Below are 19,543 nucleotides of genomic sequence, written 5' to 3'. Positions count from 1 at the left end.
TAGTGGGGAGGAAAGAGATAGCGGTAGGATGGTGTGGAGTGGGGCCTCTTTTACCTGCTTCTTGCCAGGTAGGAGGCGCTGTTCTCCAGTCCTCCCACCAGGGGGCGCCAGCCACCATCTCCTTAGTTCTTGACCAAGGTTGGTCTGAGATGAGACAGTGTCTTCTGTGGACTCCTTTGTTGGGTGGGATAAAAGAGAGAGTCATCAGAGACTCAGTACATGTAGGAAAAATGAAAATAGGGAACAACGGGGAATGAAATTGAATTTTTGGATATTTCTGTCTCCTGCTGGCTAGGAAGGAGCTTTTCATGGGTGTGTTGTTTATCTTCACTTCAAATCACATGATTCAGAGCATACTTTTTGTGGCTTCTGAGAAGTTGGAAGACTTCTCCCTCCTTCGTGTGTTGTTTATTGGTGTGCAAAGGTTGAGTTCCAGAATAAACACCTGTGTTGGATGCAGAAGGGGCTCGTGGTAACTTTTTGTATTTATAGAAACACGAATCTTGAAGAAATTCTCTTTAAAAAATATTTGTTGATGGAATGTGTGACAGAACTTTCTGATGCCCTCTGGTGGCTGCTGTAGCACATGGCTGGCAAATCTGTACAGTAGGTTTAAAAAAAATTTTTTTTTAACGTTTATTTATTTTTGAGACAGAGAGAGACACAGCATGAACGGGGGAGGGTCAGAGAGACAGGGAGACACAGAATCTGAAACAGGCTCCAGGCTCTGAGCCATCAGCACAGAGCCTGACACGGGGCTTGAACTCACTAACCGCAAGATCATGACCTGAGCCGAAGTCGGACGCTTAACCGACTGAGCCACCCAGGCGCCCCACAGTAGGTTTTATTCACACAGAGAAAGGGGGACACCGGTGTTTCCCCAACCCAACAGGATGCCAGTTCTTCCTTAATGAGAGTGGGTTAGCCCAGTTTTTGAGGAATGTTCTTCAGAGACCAAAACTCTAACTTGACTGGTTCTTCCAACGTTTCTTTTTCTCAGTCTTTGTTTCCCTAGGCTTACCCGTTTTAATTTCTCCTTGTGTTTCTCATTTGGCAGACCTTTCCCAGTTTTATGGTCTTTTTCTTTTAAGTAGAAGTTGTTTTTATACCCCTGGTAATTGTCTGTCTTATTTGATCGATTCCATACTGCTGTATGAACGGTCAGTGGGGCTGGGGCTTGTGTTGGGACTGAAGTGTTTGAGGGGTGTGTATGACTGTGTGTGTGTGTGTGTGTGTGTGTGTGCGCGTGTGTCTGTGTAGGGCTATGTGTATGTGTGTGACTCATGTAGTGCACGCATGTGTGTGAGGTGTGTGTGATTCTGTTGTATATGTGTGTATGGTGTGCATGTGACTGTGTAGAGGTGTGGGGGGGTGTATGTGGGTCTCTGTGACTGTGTGTGCTGTGCACACCTGTGTGTGAGCTGTGTGTATGGGGGTGTGTGTGTACGTGTATGAACATGCACTGTGTTGCCAGCCCTGATTTTCCCACACATCCTTTCTCACAGAGCTGTGACAGTTGCATACATAGAGATGTCAGATGACTGTGGTTTCCCCTGCTGAGCTGAAGAGCTGTATTCAGAGCTGTCTGTCTTGAATAGAGTATGAATACTCTAGCTGGCAGTATCAAATCCTAGATTTCCCATGTTCTTTACAAAGCAGAGAGATTTTTTTGATGCTACATTATTTATCAGCATGAAAATAGCTCTCCAGGAGGAGAATAATCTTGAGAGGAGCATGCTCACTTTTCTCTTTTGCAGTCGATAACGTCACCGCTCTTGGGTTTCCCTCCCTCCCTCCCTCTTTTCTTCCTCTCCCCCATACTTTTTCCCTTCACGCATTTGAAAACCCTCTATGGAAGCTGAATCATTTTGTTTCCTTTTTTGGTCATACTTGAGCTTTCCTCTACTTTCATCAGGCAGAGGCTGGGGATGTGTGAAACAAATCAGTTCCCTGCATTATGCTGTCTGTAATGTGCCTGTTTTGTGTGTCGATTTCAGAGAGGCCAAGTTCCCTTGGCCTGCCTTGCGGGTACTGAGAGCCACTCAATAGAAGTTTTTGAATGAGTGAATTTAATTGAAGTGTAGGTGCTGGAGATAAAACAATTCTGCATATCTTATTTGAGGGGGAAAAAATAAAAAACCAAAGGGAGAAAATAAAGACTCTAGCACAAGGACACTTCAATAAGTATCTAAGAATTAGGGAATTTCTTTAAATTTGGCCGTTGGTGGTGTTGGCGAGGGAGAGTGAATTCTGGGAACATCTGAGGCCCCTTTTTACCAAACAGATGTATCAGGAGCCCTGGAATGAGACTGAAGAATGTTACCACACAAACTCCACAGATCCATTCCTGGCACCCACCAGCCTGGGAAATGTGTCTACCAGCTGTCATTACTTGAGGCTTACAGAGCTTCTTAAATAAAGGGATTATTGAACCAAGAGGCCAGTGACTAATGAAAATGCCCATCATGTTGGCTAATCCCGGTGTGGAGTCACATTTGTGCATATACTGTCTGCTGATACCAGCCTGTGCCCTGGGATGCCTGCTGAACACACTGTAGTTACCATGGTAGAGGCTATTTCTCCCACAGGTGGCTCCTGTGGGCAGCTTTTAGCATGTCTCCCTCCGTTAGGATGCTGGATTTTCTTTGGAATCCTATCAGAGGGCACAGGTTTGATACAGGAAATAGGAGAGGTAGTGGTGACAGGGTTTGGAGAGGTTGTCAGGAGACATAAGGTGGTTGTGCTTGGGTCATGTGCTCTTTGTAGAACCAGGTGTGGGGGTGGTGGTGTGGGGGGCTGGTTGTGGAATGTGGTATTTAGTCAGGCTTGACTCACTCTCCCACTCCTACATCTGGAGCCAGATACCCAAACCACAGGCCCTGAGGGTGGGAGGGGATGGCTTCTCAAAGAAAATGTGGAGTTTTGCTCAGAGAAGGGGTAGTGATGCCAAGAATAGGAAATACTTCTTACAGCTGTCTTGGGCCATTGTGAGTTAGGTGCTGGTGATACAATGGACTCATGAGTCTTGTTGAGGTAATTAAGAATATTTTGAATATGAGAAAATAGTAAATGAAATTCAGTCCACAAATGCCATTTTGAGGAGGAAATATTGAACTTGTTTTTGATCAAAAAGCTTTATGTCTCAGGATGCCTGGGTGTCTCAGCCAGTTAAGCATCTGATTCGGCTCACGTCATAATCTCATGGTTGGTGAGTTTGAGCCCCACATCAGCCTGCTTCAGATCCTCTGCCCCCCCACCCGCCCCTCCTCTGCTTGCTCGTACTCTCTTTCAAAAATAAATAAACATTAAAAAATATTTAAAAAAAAAAAAAGCTTTTTGTCTCTAGTTTGGAGGTTAGAGACACATTTCCTGTGTAGAGAAGGAGGGTCTCCTGTGTGGCTGCTTCTCACTGGAGGGCACACAGATGCTGGACCCACCCCCAGAGTTTCTAATTCTGTAAGTTCAGGGTGGGGCTTGAGAATTTCATTTCTTATTCTGAGGTGATGCAGAGACCAGCCTACTGGTTTATTTATTTATTTTTTTAATTTTTAATTTTTTAACATTTATTCATTTTTGAGAGACAGAGGCAGAGTGCAAGTAGGGGAGGGCAGAGAGAGAGAGAGAGAGGGGGAGACACAGAAATCCGAAGCAGCCTCCAGGCTCTGAGCTGTCAGCACAGAGTCTGACGTAGGGCTTGAGCTCATGAGCTGTGAGACCATGACCTGAGCCGAAGCCGGACGCTCAACAGACTGAGCCACCCAGGTGCCCCAGAACTACTGGTTTAAAGCAGAGGACTTAAGCACTCTGTTTACCAGAGAAAGAAGGAAAGGAAGGGAGGGTGGGAAGAAAGGAAGTCGCGAGTGGTTCAATAAATACATTCAAATAAGTAAATACATTCAGACTTCATTTAGCAATCAAATGTGTTCAAATAAAACCAACAATGGCATGTCATTTCCACCTATTTGCCATAGTGTAGATTAACTGAACTCAGTGTTGATTAAGATTTAGAGAAAAGGCTGTCTCATACACTGTCATTTAAAAAGGTAGATTAGGGGTGCCTGGGTGGCTCAGTCAGGTAAGTGTCTGACTTCAGCTCAGATCATGATCTTGAGGTTCACAAGTTCTAGCCCCAGGTCAGGCTCTGTGCTGACAGCTCAGAGCCTGGAGCCTGCTCTGGATTCTCTCTCTCTCCCCACCTCACTGCCCAACCCCCCTCCCCCCCCCACTCACGCTCTGTGTCTCTCTCTCTCAAAAATAATAAACGTTAAAATTTTTTTTTAAAGGTAAATTGGTACAACAAATTTTGCTATGTGCATCAAGATATTAAAATGTGTTGTGATACTACAATCCCATTTCTAGAGTTTTAACTCTAAGAAGTCATTGTATGTGTGTGAAAAGATGCATGCATAGGGTTATTTATCACAGTTTCGTTTATAATGAGGGACAATGAACCCCTAAATATCCCTCCACGGGAAACAAGATAAATGTCGTAGACACAGAGAGGCTTATCACTGCAGCAAAGAGAGAGCAGAACACTTGGGTTCTGCAGGGTCAGGAATGGCATTGGTTGCACATCCTGGTTCCCACCCCCATCCCCCTTCCCCCAGGGAGCAGAGATCCTGATGAAACAGGAGAAGCAGGGATGAAGTCCTCACCTCTAGCAGAGGACAGCATGGTATTTAAATCCCATTTGTGTAACAAGTGTCTTGTCTGTCTACCTACCTATCTATCCATTCTCCTAAGTACATGCTTGTTTATATTCACCAGGAGTATTTGGAAGTTTTCGTCTGTTCATTTGGTCATCAAATATCAGACAGAACAAGACAGACAAGGTGCTTCGTGTTCATGGAGCCATGTCTAGTTGGGAAGACAGATAATAAGTAGAAAAATAGAAATAGTTTGATTGCAGATATAAAAAGTGCTTTGAAGAAGATAAAAATGGTATATTGCTCACCAGCATTTTAACAGTGGCTGTTTATCAAAAGCACAACTGTAGGTGAGTTTTCCTTCCTTCTTTGTTCTTTTTTTGTGTCATCAAAAATGCACCTTTTCCAACACCATGATCCGGCGGGCCCCCTGGACAACCTATGCCCTTCCTACTCTACCCATCTAACCTGGACAATTCCGCCCCTGGCTGGCCTAGCTTTAGCCATACTTGCTCCAAAGCAGAGGCTCCTCTGCCCTCTGTCAGGATGCTGTTACCCCCACACTTAACCACATTCATCCCTCAGGCCTCAGGATGTCACCTCCCTGATTTATCACCACTAATCCCCCCACCGCCCCTGGCCTTTGTCATAGTCCCTGCACTTTTCTGATACAGCATGCACAACCGTTTGTAAGTTACATATTTATTTTTTTGCTTCCTAAACTCACTAATGTGCAAGCTCCGTGTGGACAGGAACTAGATCTGTTTTGTCATGTGTGAAATCTGTGGAATCATTGAATGAAAGAATGAACGTATGTATTATTCCCCTTAATAAAGGTATTTAAAATGCTTTATAAAATAGTTCAAGTTGCCTTTTAAAATAAGATGAATGTTGGGGGGCAGGGAGTTGTATCTCTGTTACACATATGAAGTGTGCATATGCTTTAGGATTGAGGAAAAAGCCTAGAATTCATACTTCTCACCCAAAAGGTTATGAGTCCTAGTCATACAAACTTTGGTGCCTGACTGCACCTTGGGCAATCCTTAATGTCTCAGGGACTCATCTGATCATCTGAAAACAAGGATATTCAGCTCAGTGATCTTTCTCAAAGAAAGATCCTTTCCATCTAAAAATTCCTGTGGTTCTGTGAGATCTAGGGTGGATGCTTAGGTTTGGAGTCACTGACTTATCATTTGTTCAGAAAACAATTTAAAGCAAATACATTTTACTTAGTGGTTATCTATGCCTTGGTGAAAGGAAATAGAAAATCCATTCAGTATTACCGTATCTTACAGGATGAGGTACTAAGAGCAGTTAAGGATAACTTTGCTTATGGTAGTTCTGAAAGATAACTGAGTCCATAAGAAAATAGTTTCTAAAAAAATATTTTATGGGTGAGTACTAGCAATTATTATTAACACCAGTTGGTATTAAAGCCAAAGAACAACAATGATTATTTATAGAATGTGGGTCAATTATTTTTGTAAAAAATTTTTAAGTGTTTATTTGAGAGACAGTGAGAGAGCAAGCAGGGAAGGGGCTGAGAGAGGAGAGAGAGAATCCCAAGCAGGAGCCACGATGCCAGCACAGAGCCTGATGTGGGGTTCGATCCCACGTGATCCCACTTCGAGATCATGACCTGAGCCGAAATCAAGACTTGGACGCTTTACACTCAACCAGGTCCTGGGTCAATTATGATTTTAGCCTTTGAATTGGCAAAATACTCAGTTATTATATAGTATTTCTGGATTTGTAAAATCATACTATCTTCAAGAAAACCTCCTCAAAGAACATTATATCCTTTGTACAATATCCAAATCCATTCTGCCTGGAAGATCTGGCCTTTGCAGGAAACTAAGCATTGACTTTGTCTTCCCTTCAGCTTTTTCGTCTACACCTGTCATCTTTAAAGATACTGCTGCCAGGGGTGCCTGGGTGGCTCAGTTGGTTAAATGTTCAACTTCTGCTTGGGTCATGATCTCATGGTTCCTAATTTGAGGCCCACATTGGGCTCTGTGCTGACACTCAGAGCCTGGAGCCTGCTTCGGATTCTGTGTGTGTGTGTGTGTCTCTCTCTCTCTCTCCCCTTCTCTCTATCCACTCCCCCCCCCCCCCCCCGCTCACTTGCTCTCTGTCTCTCAAAAAAATAAATAAACGTTAAAAAAAATAAAAGAAACTGCTGCCTAATTTTCCAGAAAGGAAGTATTACAACTCAAGTCATTACAGTAAGGAGAAAGGTGGGCTCAGTCCTGTTTTCAGAGTAGTTAGACCACCTCATCTACATGGCAGGCTTGAGTCTCACGGTTGGGGAATTTTCTGGCCGTAAGAAAAAGACACCACTGAAGGGGCACTTGGTGGCTCTGTTGGTTAAGCATCTGACTCTTGATGTCAGCTCAGGTCTTGAATCAGGGTTGTGGATTCAAACCCTGTGTTGGGCTCTGTGAAACAAAAGAAAAGAGAGAGATACAACTGTGATATAAGATGAATTTTTTTTTATTTTTTTTTTTTTTTTTTTTACATTTATTTTTAAGAGACAGACTGAGACACAGAGCACAAGCGGGGAGGGGCAGAGAGAGAAGGAGACACAGAATCCGAAGCAGGCTCCAAGCTCTGAGCCGTCAACACAGAAGCTGATGCGGGGCTCGAACCATGAACTGTGAGATCATGACCTGAGCCCAAGTTGGTCACTTAACCAACTGAGCCACCCAGACGCCCCAAGGTGAATTTTTGAAAGAACCAAAATGTAGTCCTTCTCACAATGATCTGGAATGAAATTTAAGGCAGGTTCTTCCATATAGCCAGCTGAGGGAGTTTAAGATGCTAAGATGCCCCAAAAGAGGTTGTATTGTGAAGGGGGAGGAGAGGCTGCTATAGCACCAAGAGACTCAACCGTCCGGTAGCACAAAGATGGGCTTTTGTTTCTCTCTTATGTAACAGTCCTCAGGTGTGTTAGTCTAGGGCAGCAGGCCGCCGTGCTCCAGAGGTCAGCCTGGCGAGGCTCTGTCCGTCTTGTTCCACCGTCTCCCGAGTGTGGTCCTGGTCCACACAGTAGAAGCTGGCTCAGCACCAGACCACAACATTGGGCAAGGGCAAGCACTTTTCTTTTTAAAGACATCGCCCCAAAGTTGCATCTGCCACCTAGTTCACATCCCACAGGCCAGAACAAAGTCACAAGACCACGCCTGGCTACAGAAAAGGCAGGGAAATGTGGCCTCTACTGGGTGGCCATGTGGCCCATGGAAACTCAGGGGATTCTTTTACCAGAAGAAACAAGGAAATAATGGCTGTGGGGGGAAGTTAGACTCTGCTACAGTGGTTGTGGAAGTTCAAAGGGTAAGAGTGTATAACGCACACAATGCTGAAGAAGGATTACATGTTTTCTTTTTTATCTTAATTTTTTTTTAATGTTTATTCATTTTTGAGAGAGAGAGAGAGAGCATCAGCAGGTTAGGGGCAGAGAGAGAGAGGGAGACACAGAATCCAAAGCAGGCTTTAGGCTCTGAGCTGTCAGCATAGAGCCTGACGTGGGGCTCGAACCCACAAGCTGTGAGATCATGAGCTGAGCTGCAGTTGGACGCTTAACTGACTGAGCCACCCAGGTGCCCCTGCTTTTTCGCCTTAATTAAAGTTATATATGTGTGGTGTGTGTGTATTTGTACAGAAGCAATAGAACCATGAGGTATATGTATCACACTTCGTATAGGAGAGAACTTTTAACAGTTTTATCAGGCTTTCAACAGTAAAAATTTTCATTGCCTTTCAGAAGACAGAGGAGGTCAGTGAGACCCCTTCCCTCAGTCTATCAATGTTTTCACTTACCAGGTTGAAGTTTTGCTGGATACTCCAGAGCCACAAGGATCACTTTTGCCCTCTGGGTAGGGTTGAATTTACCATGAAGCTAATGAAGCTTAAACTTCAGGACCCTCCACTTGGGTAGGCCCCCTCCAAGGTCTCCAGAGGGGCCCTATCGTTGTGTTCAGAGCTCCCCATATTCTTAAGCTTCCACGTAACTGGGAAGCTTACGTACTGTTCCACGTAACTGGGCCTTGGGATTCTGCCCCATGCCTCCATACCCCACTGAGCCCCGCCACAGTTCCGAATTTTTCCTAGATGGGAAGAGTATCCTACCTAGTACAGTAGGCCCGTTTTACTCATGGGGGATACATTGGGTACCTAAACTACAGATAGTACCAAACCCTGTATACACTATGTTTTTTCCTCTACATACCAATGATTTGTTTTATCAGTTAGGTACAGTAAGAGATTAACAACAATAACCATAAAATAGAACTATTATAACATCATACTGTAATAAAGTTAAGTGAATGTGGTCTTTCTCTCAAATATCTCATTGTACTACACTCACCGTTCTTTTCTTTTTTTACTGTCTTTTTTTAAATTTACATCCAGTTAGCATATAGTGCAACAATGATTTCAGGAGTAGATTCCTTAATGCCCCTTACACATTTAGCCCATCCCCCCTCCTACAACCCCTCCAGTAACCCTCTGTTCTCCATATTTAAGAGTTTCTTATGTTTTGTCCCCCTCCCTGTTTTTATATTATTTTTGCTTCCCTTCCCTTGTGTTCATCTGTCACCATTCTTTTCGATGTGAGATGATAAAATGCCTATGTGATGAGATAGAGCGAGGTGAATGATGTAGGCATTGAGAGCTAGTATTAGGCTGCTATTGACCTTCTGACCATGTGTAAGAAGGAGACTCATCCCCTTCCAGGCTATGGTTGATCGCGGGTAACTGAAATTACAAAAAGACACATGGCAGATAAGGGGGGACTCCCAGAGTCCAGTGTACCCCAGCAACATGGTTTCTCAGAAGATACCACTCCAAAGGAAGTATCCTAAAAGGAGAGCACCCCAAAGACAGGGATGTTAAAACTGATTCTTTTGCATCTCCCACATAAAGTGCGCCTTTGATATCTGACCCAATTTTTTGTGTCCTTGAGGACACTCATATGTATCAGTAGGAAGTCCCTGGGAAAATCTCCTTTTTGGTGGTGCCTTGGCTCCCCAGGAATGAGGGTGTCCTTTAGATTAGACCCACAGGCTGCCCACTGGTACCCGTGGCTCTACCCTTCTGCGTGTCACCCAAGCATGCCTCTTGTGTTAATCCCTGGCAGGTCTGGGTTCTATGTGTAAGGGCCCTTTTGGTTTAGAACTTCCCTGTACCTTTTGGAGGAAGAAAAATTTTTGGTTCTACTTTCAGATTCAGAAATGAATCTTTAATCAGCCTAAAGCATTGTTCCTGGAGTGGAGCTTGACTGGATACGGGGACGAGGCAGGGGGAGATGGGTGTAAATACAAACACACACACGCACACACAGTTTTGCATGTAATTTCGAGGAGATCACAGTCTTCTGAAACCCTTCTTGCTAAGCTCAGATACAGAGTCCCTACTCTAGAAGTTGAAAATGTAGTCAACTTGACCTGGTTTTTAAAAAAAGCCATACTAATACCTTCCTCATAATAATATCCTCCAATACTATGGGGCCAGAGGGCAGGGATTAGAGGAGATAATTCACGTAAAGAGTGCTTAGCACAGTGTCTGACACATAGCAAGCAGTTATAATTGCTCGTTTCTCTGTTGAGGTTTGGATGATCTTAATGATTTTCATGAGAGCCTTAGGTAATAACAATACTAGCTTTGGGTTGCTATTATTTTCCCCAGCCTGTCATTTGCTTTTTAATTTGAAGGCAAACATTTAGAAGCTTTACTCTTATGTGGCCAAATCTGCAATCTTTATTTTGTGTGTGATTTTATTAATTACTTGGAAGATTAGACAGTCATCCTTTCGACAGAGCTTTGACAGATTCTGTGGCTTCTGGGTTTTTTTTCTCCCCATGGTTTGATTTTTATTATTTAGACATCTAATCCATCTGGAATTCGTCTTGGTATATGTTCTGGGGTAAGGTTTTAACTTGATCTTTTTCCCCATTGCCAACCACTTACTCTGCAACCACTAATTAAATATCCTTTCCTTCCCCACTGTATTATAATATCTTCTTTATCACATAATATATCCCCATATTTGGTAGTCTCTTTTTCTGGGTTTTCCATTCTGTTTCACAGAACAAGGATATGCCTATTTTGGCATAAATGTATCCTAATACCTTGTAGACCCAATCCCCTGTTTGACTCTGGTTTTTTTTGTTTGTTTATTTTGTTTTTTAAGAATCTAAAATATGCTCACTTGTTTCTAAGTAAATTTTTGGAAAACATTGACAAATCCCAAGGGAAAAAAAACCCTAAGAATTTTTATTGCAATTGCATTAGACCTATGCATTAATTGGGTAATGTTGCCATCTTTAAATATTTAATTTAACCAACTTGAGACTTTGTAACATCTTTCCATTTATTCAGCTAGTTGGTTAGCTTTTGTTTATTAGTGAAGAAAATGAGTGATGTGTTAACATTTGGAGTTTTAAAAAATTTTAACATACACAAAAAGGACAGGTTTCCCTTCTCCCCACTTTGTGGTATAACAGGACATATAAAAGAACATATTTTCCTTCAATTTTCACACACATACAGTTTCAGAACCCAAATATGGCAGTTACATTTTTGCTTTAAAAAGGTAAAGGTCAGGGACACCTGGGTGGCTCAGTTGGTTAAGCATCTGACTCTTGGTTTCGGCTCAGGTCATGATCTCTCGGTTCATGGGTTTGAGCTCCGCGTCGGGCTCTGTGCTGACAGCATGGATCCTGCTTGGGATTCTCTGTCTCCCTCTCTCTCTGCCCCTCCACACTCACTCACTCTCTCTCTCTCTCTCTCTCTCTCTCTCTCTCAAAATAAATAAACTAAAAAAAAAAAAAAAGATGAAGGTTGGTGGTATATCATGTCAAGGAGTTTGCTTCTTCCTTTCCTTAGAAACACAGGAAGATTATCAGTCACAAAGAGTTACTGTCATGAAATCCCCACCCCCCACCCCACATCCCAGAGTGAGGATTTACATGGAGTGGGTACCCCAGTTATTTTGGATATTCCCTTCTTGACCCCCACCCCCATGAATCTCTGCTGTCCTTTCCAGTTGTCCTCCCTCTCTATTACCTTTCAACTTCTTAGTGACAATGTTTCATAAATTGAAAATGGGGACATGTATTTACAAGGAGAGCAGGTAGAATATTTTATATCAGGATGATCTCAGAAAAGCCGGGTCATGTGATCAATGTTCTTCTAGTGTTCCAGGTGTATTATCTGGGAGATTTATTTTAGAGGTTGGGTAGAGGAGAGGGGAGGGAATAAAATGGCTGCAGGAGTAGGAATATTATTCTCTTTCGACTTTCTAAATTCCTTCAGTCTCTTTAACTCAAGCCTTAGATTCCACCCTCTGCCTAACCTAGGTAAATGAAGTAAAGTAGATCTCTCAAATTTGGGGTAATGTTCATTATTAGAAACTTAAATTTATAAACAACTTAGAAAGGGTTTCAGATGGTTTTCTTGTCTGAGGCTTAACATGTAGCACTGCCTGACTCAGAGGGTCCACTTTTCTTCATGCCTAATCTGCCGGAAAGGAATACAAATTCAACAGAAGAAAACAAAAAGTGCTAAATCAATAACAGTAATTTTACAAGATTGCCTACCTGTTTAACCGACTCTGTAATTGCAATAATGCTGTTTAGCAGGAAAAACCACTTTTATCTCCTAGAATGGAAGGTATTTCTAAATTTAAAGAGAGTTCACTGCTTTAATTGGATCTTTTGTGTTCATTTTTGGCTTCTTTTCAACTTTGGGTTTGTGGTAGTTGTTGGGAAGAATTAGGGATAATATTGGGGTTATTTTCTTCACTTGGAATGAACAGACCTAATTCTGCTTCTTTCATACTCAACAACTGTTTCTCTAACCCTCTTACATCCCAGGGCGGAGCTAAAGTGAACTTTCTCATAAAGTCAATAAACATACATTCATGCTGTCTGAGAGGGATGAGAGAAAACTTCATAGAACAGGCTCTTAAATGATACTAGTTCAGTGTAAACACCATAAAATATATTTGTTTTTTCCCCCCACCTCCCACTGAAGGCTGACACACTATTTAACTGCCATGTGGCAATTCTGCCGTCGGTCTGATCCTGACCCAGGTTGAAAAGCATACTTTCTGGGAAAGTCAGACTTTACTTTTGTGATATGGTGGACCTGACAAGAGTTGTTCACCAGCAGAAAGCCTGGACAAAGGTCTCTGAGCAGGCCCTAGGTGGGGAGCTTGGCCAAGTATTTAATGGATACAGTTTAGATCCCTTTTAATCTTTGTAGAACTCTGAAAGAGTATTAACTAAGAGTAGCCAGACATAAATCTGGCTTTTCTTAAAAAAAAAATTAGGAGGTTCTCTTAGGGCACCTGGGTGGCTCAGTTGGTTAAGCATCTGACTTCAGCTCAGGTCATGATCTTACGGTTTGTGAGTTCAAGCCCCACATTGGGCTCTGTGCTGATGGCTCAGAGCCTGGAGCCTGCTTTAGATTCTGTGTCTCCCCCTCTCTCTGCCCCCACCCCACTGGTGCTATGTCTCTCTCTCTCTCTCTCTCTCAAAAAAAATTAAATAAACATTAAAAAAAAAAAAGAAAGGAGGATGTCTTTATGATATAATGTGCAGTGTAAATATGTAGTATGAATTCTGATTTGGGAGTATTTGGGTAGTGGAGTGAAGATTGTAATTCTACAGGTGATTATAGCCTCTAGGTAAGAACATCTCATCTTGCAGGGTTGAGACTGTAACATTAACGTATTTGAATATGTCAGATGCCCTTATCCGCTTCATGCGATGTTGCCTCGTGCAGACATCAGCATGTTGTTGCCTGGTTAGACCGAGGTGGGTCAGGAAAGCAGGCCTCCTGCTGGCGGTGGCACTTCTCTGTGGCAGAGTGAGGTATTCTTAGTTGTGGCTTTCATGCCGGGTAAGCAGGAAGCAGGGACTGCAGCTGCAGTATATCGAGAGGAGTGTCTAGATTACGGAATGGCCAGCTACCTCGTGGCTGCGAAGACATTCTGCTTTCTTCCAGTCTGATACAGCGCCAAGAGTACTGACAGGAGACTGGTGTTCTAGATTCACTTCTGGCACCAATTAGCTGTATGACTTCAGGCAGGTGGTTGCCTTTTCTGCTTCAGTTACGTCATCTGCAAACTGAGAATAAGAAAACCTGCCCCGCTACTGGAGAGAAGGATTACAGGGATCAGATTGATCTAGGGTACTGTTAAACCATTACATCTTAGAGACCTCCTGAGGATGTTTAGCTTGGTGAGTGAGGTGAGAACATTCAGTGATCAGGTTGGTGGGGCAACCACGTGCAGGGGAATTCCCTGCCACGTCTTGGAACCTCATCCAGCAAACAGCTCTCAAAAAGCAGGGCTGGGGAGTGGGAGACAGTCTATGGAGGTTCCACTGAGGCATGTCAGCCTAGCTGCTATTTGCCATTTCAGTTTCACCCAGGCTGGTGCTTTTTCTAAGTGCTTCAGAGCTGCCCAGCCACTTTGGTTACATCATCAATCTGGCATCTAATCTTAGTTGCATGGGATGTGTCTCTCGCTCACCAGATTCCTAAATTGTGAGAAAATACAGATATGTTGACGGGTTTGTCTGCCTGCCTGACCTTTTGGTTTTCTCTCTGCCTACTTCATCCCTAATTCCCTTGTGCCATCCTGGTCCTCCTGCCTTGCCTCCTCCACTCCCTCCACATCATTTCATAACTGATGCTTTTTCATTTCACTGGCTGGCACAAACTCGGTTTCCTTAGCAGTGGTTTTCTGGTCCTTCCACTGTCAAAGTGTTCACATCATGCTTGAGCTGCTTACAACTCTGATGCTTCCTGAACAAGTGCAGTGACAGCTAAGGACGTGAATTTCAGTTCTGCTTCTTTACCCTCTAGGGGAGAGGCTGTCCACTTTCTCTAGGTAGTTTGGGGCAGGGAAATTGGGTCCCAGTCTTCACTACTTCCCTTCCATCCCCCAGGTTGTTACCAGAATGATCTAAATGATCTAAATGGAAATGTTATTTACTTGCTCAAAGCCTGATGACCCCCCTCTGCCCATCCAGGCTCGGGGGCTACCCGGACACACAGATGGCTTTGTTTTTGTCCAGCACCATGTTGGCCTTCACAAGGTTCAAAATGATTTAAATTAGTAAGAACATTAAAGATCGGAAGATGGGTTATAAAACCCATGGTTTGGGTTTTTCTCAAAAGACTGGTAGATGGCAATGCTGGGCACCAGGAACTTGGTAGCGCTGCCCCTTAGCCACAGCAGTGTTCTCCAGATGACACAGCTGCCACTCTGGCCTTGTCACTCCCTTATGTTACCTAGGGAGGTTCTGGTGTTTGACACCTCCCCACCCCGTCGCCCGCTACAGGATCAAGTTCAACTTGAGTACTTGAGTTGAGATCAACGCTTTATGAGGTATACAGGATCCATACCAATTCCTTTAGGCCCCAACTACATCTGCCCCCACCTCCTGCCCCATGCCAGGCTTTCCCAGAATAGCTCTGCTGTGAAATGCTATGAAATGATTAGTTGTTTGCCTGTTTGAGTTTGCTCACCCGTACATTTTATTATTTTTTTAAACGAAGAGACCCATCTTGCAGATCCCTCTGGAGCATCCATTACAGGCAAGGGATGTGCCTGGCTTGGCCACACCACAATTGTGGAGTGTTTCAAGGAAGTTACATTTTAGATTTTCATGGCCTATTGATCTAAAGCTTCAGTGAAGGGCAAGAAGAGAGGAAGGAACAGATGGGTTTCTTTCTGTGGTTTCGGTTGTTTCCAAGACAAATCCGTTGCATTAGGTTACTTGGTCATGTATTTGCAGACATTCTGCTCTCTGAAGCTGAGGATAGCAGCAAAATGGCTTACCTTGGTTGGGATATCTGTTTTCAAACATTGCCCATTCTTTCCCAGAATTACAGGAAAATTGATATGTCAGTTAGCCTCATTACTTGAACTTCTAGACAATAAAGTAAGTTCAAGTTATTGAGTAATTACTTCCTTTATCGCTGTTCACATCAAGTCTAGGAGCTTGCAGTAGAGTGATGTTCAGAAAACTAGGCATTTGCTTCTCCAATTTCAAGAAATGGCTGTATAGGTTGGGCTTTATCTTACTGGGGTCATTACTTGCTCCAAGTTCCATTCTGTGCTGGTTCCAAAACTTGATTTCCCCAGGAGGAGTCAGGCTTTTGGAATTTATGTCATCCTACTCAAACTCATAAGATCTATCTATAAACTACAATATCCCTTTTCTGTTTATTTACTGAACACCTATTGAGTGTATGGCCCTGTCCTAATCTCTGGAGAAACAAAAATAAATCACAAATATGATGTGGTCCCTGCCATTTAGAAGCTTATGGTCTAGAAGTGGGACAGATAGGTAAACAAATACATTATATATCATATGCTAAGTGTAGGGTGACCTTACATCCTGGGGACATCCTGGTTTGTGCTTGCTGTCTGGTGTAACTATTAATAGTGTCCCCTTTCGAAACCATCTAAGGGCCACAGTAAAAGTTTCTTTGAGAGGTTGGGGTATAGAGATGGTAGAAACAGGAGAAATCAGCCTGCTTTCTCAGACTAAACACTTGAGTTGGGTATTGAAGGAAGTTTGGGAAGTCAAGGTCTGGGAGCTCGAGGTGGGGGTAAGAGGGTGGGAATGTGCAGAACTCTACAGGAAAAAGAGAAATAGTTCCAGCAGCAGCAATTAGTCCAAGCTCATCATTGTTTCCCAAATTTATCCTGTGGAAAAAAAATTCCGCAAGATACTTGGTAAAAATTCAGATTTCCAGGCCCTGGTGGTGATTTGAGTTAGTATTTTTAAAGAAGCACCCCAGATGATTCTGGGACATACTGAAAGTTCAGAACCAATTCTCTACTGATTATGGCTTAGGAATACAAAGGGCTGGGAGTAATGAGGAACAGGAACTGCAAGACTATAGCACAAGTCACCTATCAACCAGGTGGGATGCCCTCAGGTGGGAAAACCCTGAGGTAGAACTAGTTGGAAGACATTTGCAGTGGAGCTGTAAGAAACAGACAGTTTGGGAAGTATGTCAGTGACAGTGGGGATGCAGGGGAATGAAGATTTGAGAACTACCCAGCAGAAAGAATGAACAGGATGTAAGAAGACATAGGTGCCAGTTACTAATTTACAAGGGGGGGGGGGTGGTAATATTATTTCCAGGCAACAAAACACGGGTCAAATCCAGGAACCTGGGGGAGTTTATAACCTGAAGGTTTATATGATGAGCCATAAACCTAAAAATACAAAGAACTGGATAATGTTGGGGTATATTTCATGACTTAAAAAAAAAAAAAAAAAAGACTCCTGCTTACTCCCCATCCTTGTAGTCTCCAGAACAATCCTGACAGTTGTGTTTCTCTCTGGAAAGGAGCTGGATGAATTCTAAAGCATCCTGACACCCTAATCCTTTTATCTAGACTTCAGGCAAACCTCTGCCTTTCTGTTATGGTAAGACTAAGTTATCTTATGGTAAGATAACTACCCTGCCTTATCTTACAGTATATTTGCTTTTGTTTTTGTTATCAAATGTGTAAGACAGTCATGACTCCTCAGCATGACTCCCCTTTTAGGGGAGACTGTCTCTTGCAGTTTCAGCATGACTTTGTTCCTAAACTCTGAAGCTGCTCTCTCTGTGAGAACCTGCAACCACCTCACAGATTCACGGCGACTCTGGGAAATTACAATAATACAAGAAATGCCTTATACAGGCAAGGAGACCATGAAACCTGGTGTTTGTGGTTTGTGTCTGCCAGCTTCCTTGGTGCATTGGAGATTCTGAGGCGAGCAATCCCTAAACGGAAAATGAAGAAAATCCGAGGAGAGCTCTTCTATTTCCTTCTGCTTTCAAACATAAAGCAATTTGAAGGCTGCCTTCACCAGGCCTGTTGGCATACTTCTGAAGCAGTAAACGAAGTCAGAAATCAAAGATTTAGACGAAGTTATGAAGAGAAAGCCTCAAAAAGGAGAATGGGAAGCCGATCAGGCTGTAATTTCACAGGGGTAATTTAGCACCCTTTACCAAAGACCTGGCCCCAGAGCGTCCAGGAGTGCGGTTTGGGGAGGGACAAAGCATCTACAATTCCAGTCCTTGGCTCCTCTTGTAGCATTGCTGAGGAATTTCCAAATCCTGGGAGTGGTGGAGTCGGAGGTGAATAGGCCGAGATCTTCCACGCTGTCAATGTCAGGGAGGGGTAAAAAGAACAGGCAACTGCGGCCTCAAAGTTTTTTTTTTTTTTTTTTTTTTTTTTTTTTTTTTAATAAGGGGCTTCACTTCTATGCGATCTAATGTCACAACGCCATTAAGTCACAGTAGCAAGATGAAAAAATAAGGGAAAGAGGAAAAGCCCAGCGTGCACGGACCCAGGAAATGGATCTTCCCAGCTCCCGCCGCTCGCTGAGCTGTTGGGGGCGCCTGGGTGTTCTGCCTGCCGGAGTCGCAGCGGGGCAGCCCCCAGCCCGCAGTCCGGGCGCTACCAGCACGGCGCCGCGGCGGGGGGATCGGGCGGGCGCGCCGCGGACCTCAAAGCCCCGGCGCCGCCTTCGCCCCCGCCCGCGCGCGCGAATAGTACGGTCCAAGGGGGCGGCTCCTGGGGCGCGGCTCCCGCGGCAGCTGATGCGCGCCCCGCCGGCCGGGAGGCGGGAGCCCGAGACCCCAAGACCCGAGCCACCCGGCGCCGCGGGCCGGGGCCCTGAGGAGGCCCCAGGAGAGGCGTCTTCCCGGCGGGAGTCGCCCGGCGCGGGGGTGGCCGCGACCGCACCGTTGGGGAAGGAGGACGAGGAGGAAGCGGCGCTGACTGCCGGCCGAGAGGAAGCGCTCCACTCGGGCCCCCGACGGCGCTCGTTTAACCACATCCGCACCTCCGCTGGAAACGCTTACAGGCGCCTGTCACCCGTTCCCTCCATTTTGAAAGGGAAAAAAGGCTCTCCCCCTTCCCCTACTCGTAGGAGCTGGAGCCGGAGGAGCCGCGCTCATGGCGTTCAGCCCTTGGCAGATCCTGTCCCCAGTGCAGTGGGCGAAATGGACCTGGTCCGCGGTGCGCGGCGGGGGCGCCGGAGAGGACGAGGCCGGAGGGCCCGAGGGCGATCCCGAGGAGGAGGACTCGCAAGCCGAGACCAAATCCTTGAGTTTCAGGCAAGTACACGCATCCCTGCCGAGATGCAGACGTGCTGCCATCCATCCATCTGCGGCTCATTCTGTGTGCGTTGTGTGTGGTCGCTCACCCGCGTAACCATTATCATGGCAATGCTGCGTCCCTGCCCGTAACCGGGTCCCCGCTGTGCATTCGAAAGTTCAGGATGTTTTGTCCGGTATTACCTTTCCTCCGTTTCCGTATGAGCTTTCAGAACCTAACCCGGAATCTGCAGTCTTCCCGCATCCCGGTCTGCTTCAGTCACTTTCTCTAAGCTTCGATCCCCCAGCCCCCGCCCCTACACACAAGAGTGTCATTGATCACACCGGTAGAACTTGGGGCCCTCCCTGTGGAGAAGAAGTCGCTCCCAGGCCCTCCTGGTGTCCCCTTGTGGCCCGAAAATGCAGCCTTGGTAAAGAAGGTCGCGTGATGACAGGCCCCTGGCAGCTGGTGAGAAATGGTGGTCTTTGCTGAGCTGCCACCGAGTGATTGAGGAAGGCAGGTGACAGCATTCTCAGCCTCAGGCCGAGTGAGTTCCAAACAGGTAGAGGCCTGCCAAAGAAAAAGGCATCATGGCGAGAGCTGGCTTAATTTTAGGGGGAGAGGGCAGTCTTAATTTTTAAACCTATGAGAAAGGATTCTTGTTAGAAAAGGAGTCTGTTGGAAAGCGCTTTTGGGGGGATGTCAGAAGAAAGGATGACCTCAGAAATAAATGGTGATGAGAAGAGCTCCGGAGGATGGAGGAGATATTCAGGGA

At 44.8% G+C, this 19,543-nt stretch overlaps 1 protein-coding gene across 12 annotated transcripts in view; it reads left to right on the top strand.

The window, feature by feature from the left end:
* Window positions 1-19,543, top strand: part of TACC1 (transforming acidic coiled-coil containing protein 1) — a 122,282-nt gene that overhangs the window by 44,473 nt on the left and 58,266 nt on the right. For 4 of the 12 annotated variants that reach the window (XM_040454587.1, XM_040455199.1, XM_040455120.1 and 1 more), the window contains exon 2: window positions 18,602-18,788. The exons of 4 other annotated variants lie outside the window; for them this stretch is intronic. In XM_040454587.1, coding sequence (XP_040310521.1) covers window positions 18,628-18,788 — 161 coding nt within the window. In that variant the 5' untranslated portion in view covers window positions 18,602-18,627. Of the gene's footprint in view, window positions 1-18,512; window positions 18,789-19,543 lie in introns of those variants that run through there. 4 more of the 12 variants (XM_040455344.1, XM_040455272.1, XM_040454858.1 and 1 more) reach the window with 1 other exon arrangement.

The sequence above is a fragment of the Herpailurus yagouaroundi genome, unplaced genomic scaffold, assembly GCF_014898765.1.
Source record: "Herpailurus yagouaroundi ecotype Mexico unplaced genomic scaffold, PumYag 28, whole genome shotgun sequence".
In the NCBI taxonomy this organism is placed as follows: domain Eukaryota; kingdom Metazoa; phylum Chordata; class Mammalia; order Carnivora; family Felidae; genus Herpailurus; species Herpailurus yagouaroundi.
The sequence above is the reverse complement of the archived record's forward strand: the minus strand, read 5'-3'. Positions and strand labels throughout refer to the sequence as shown.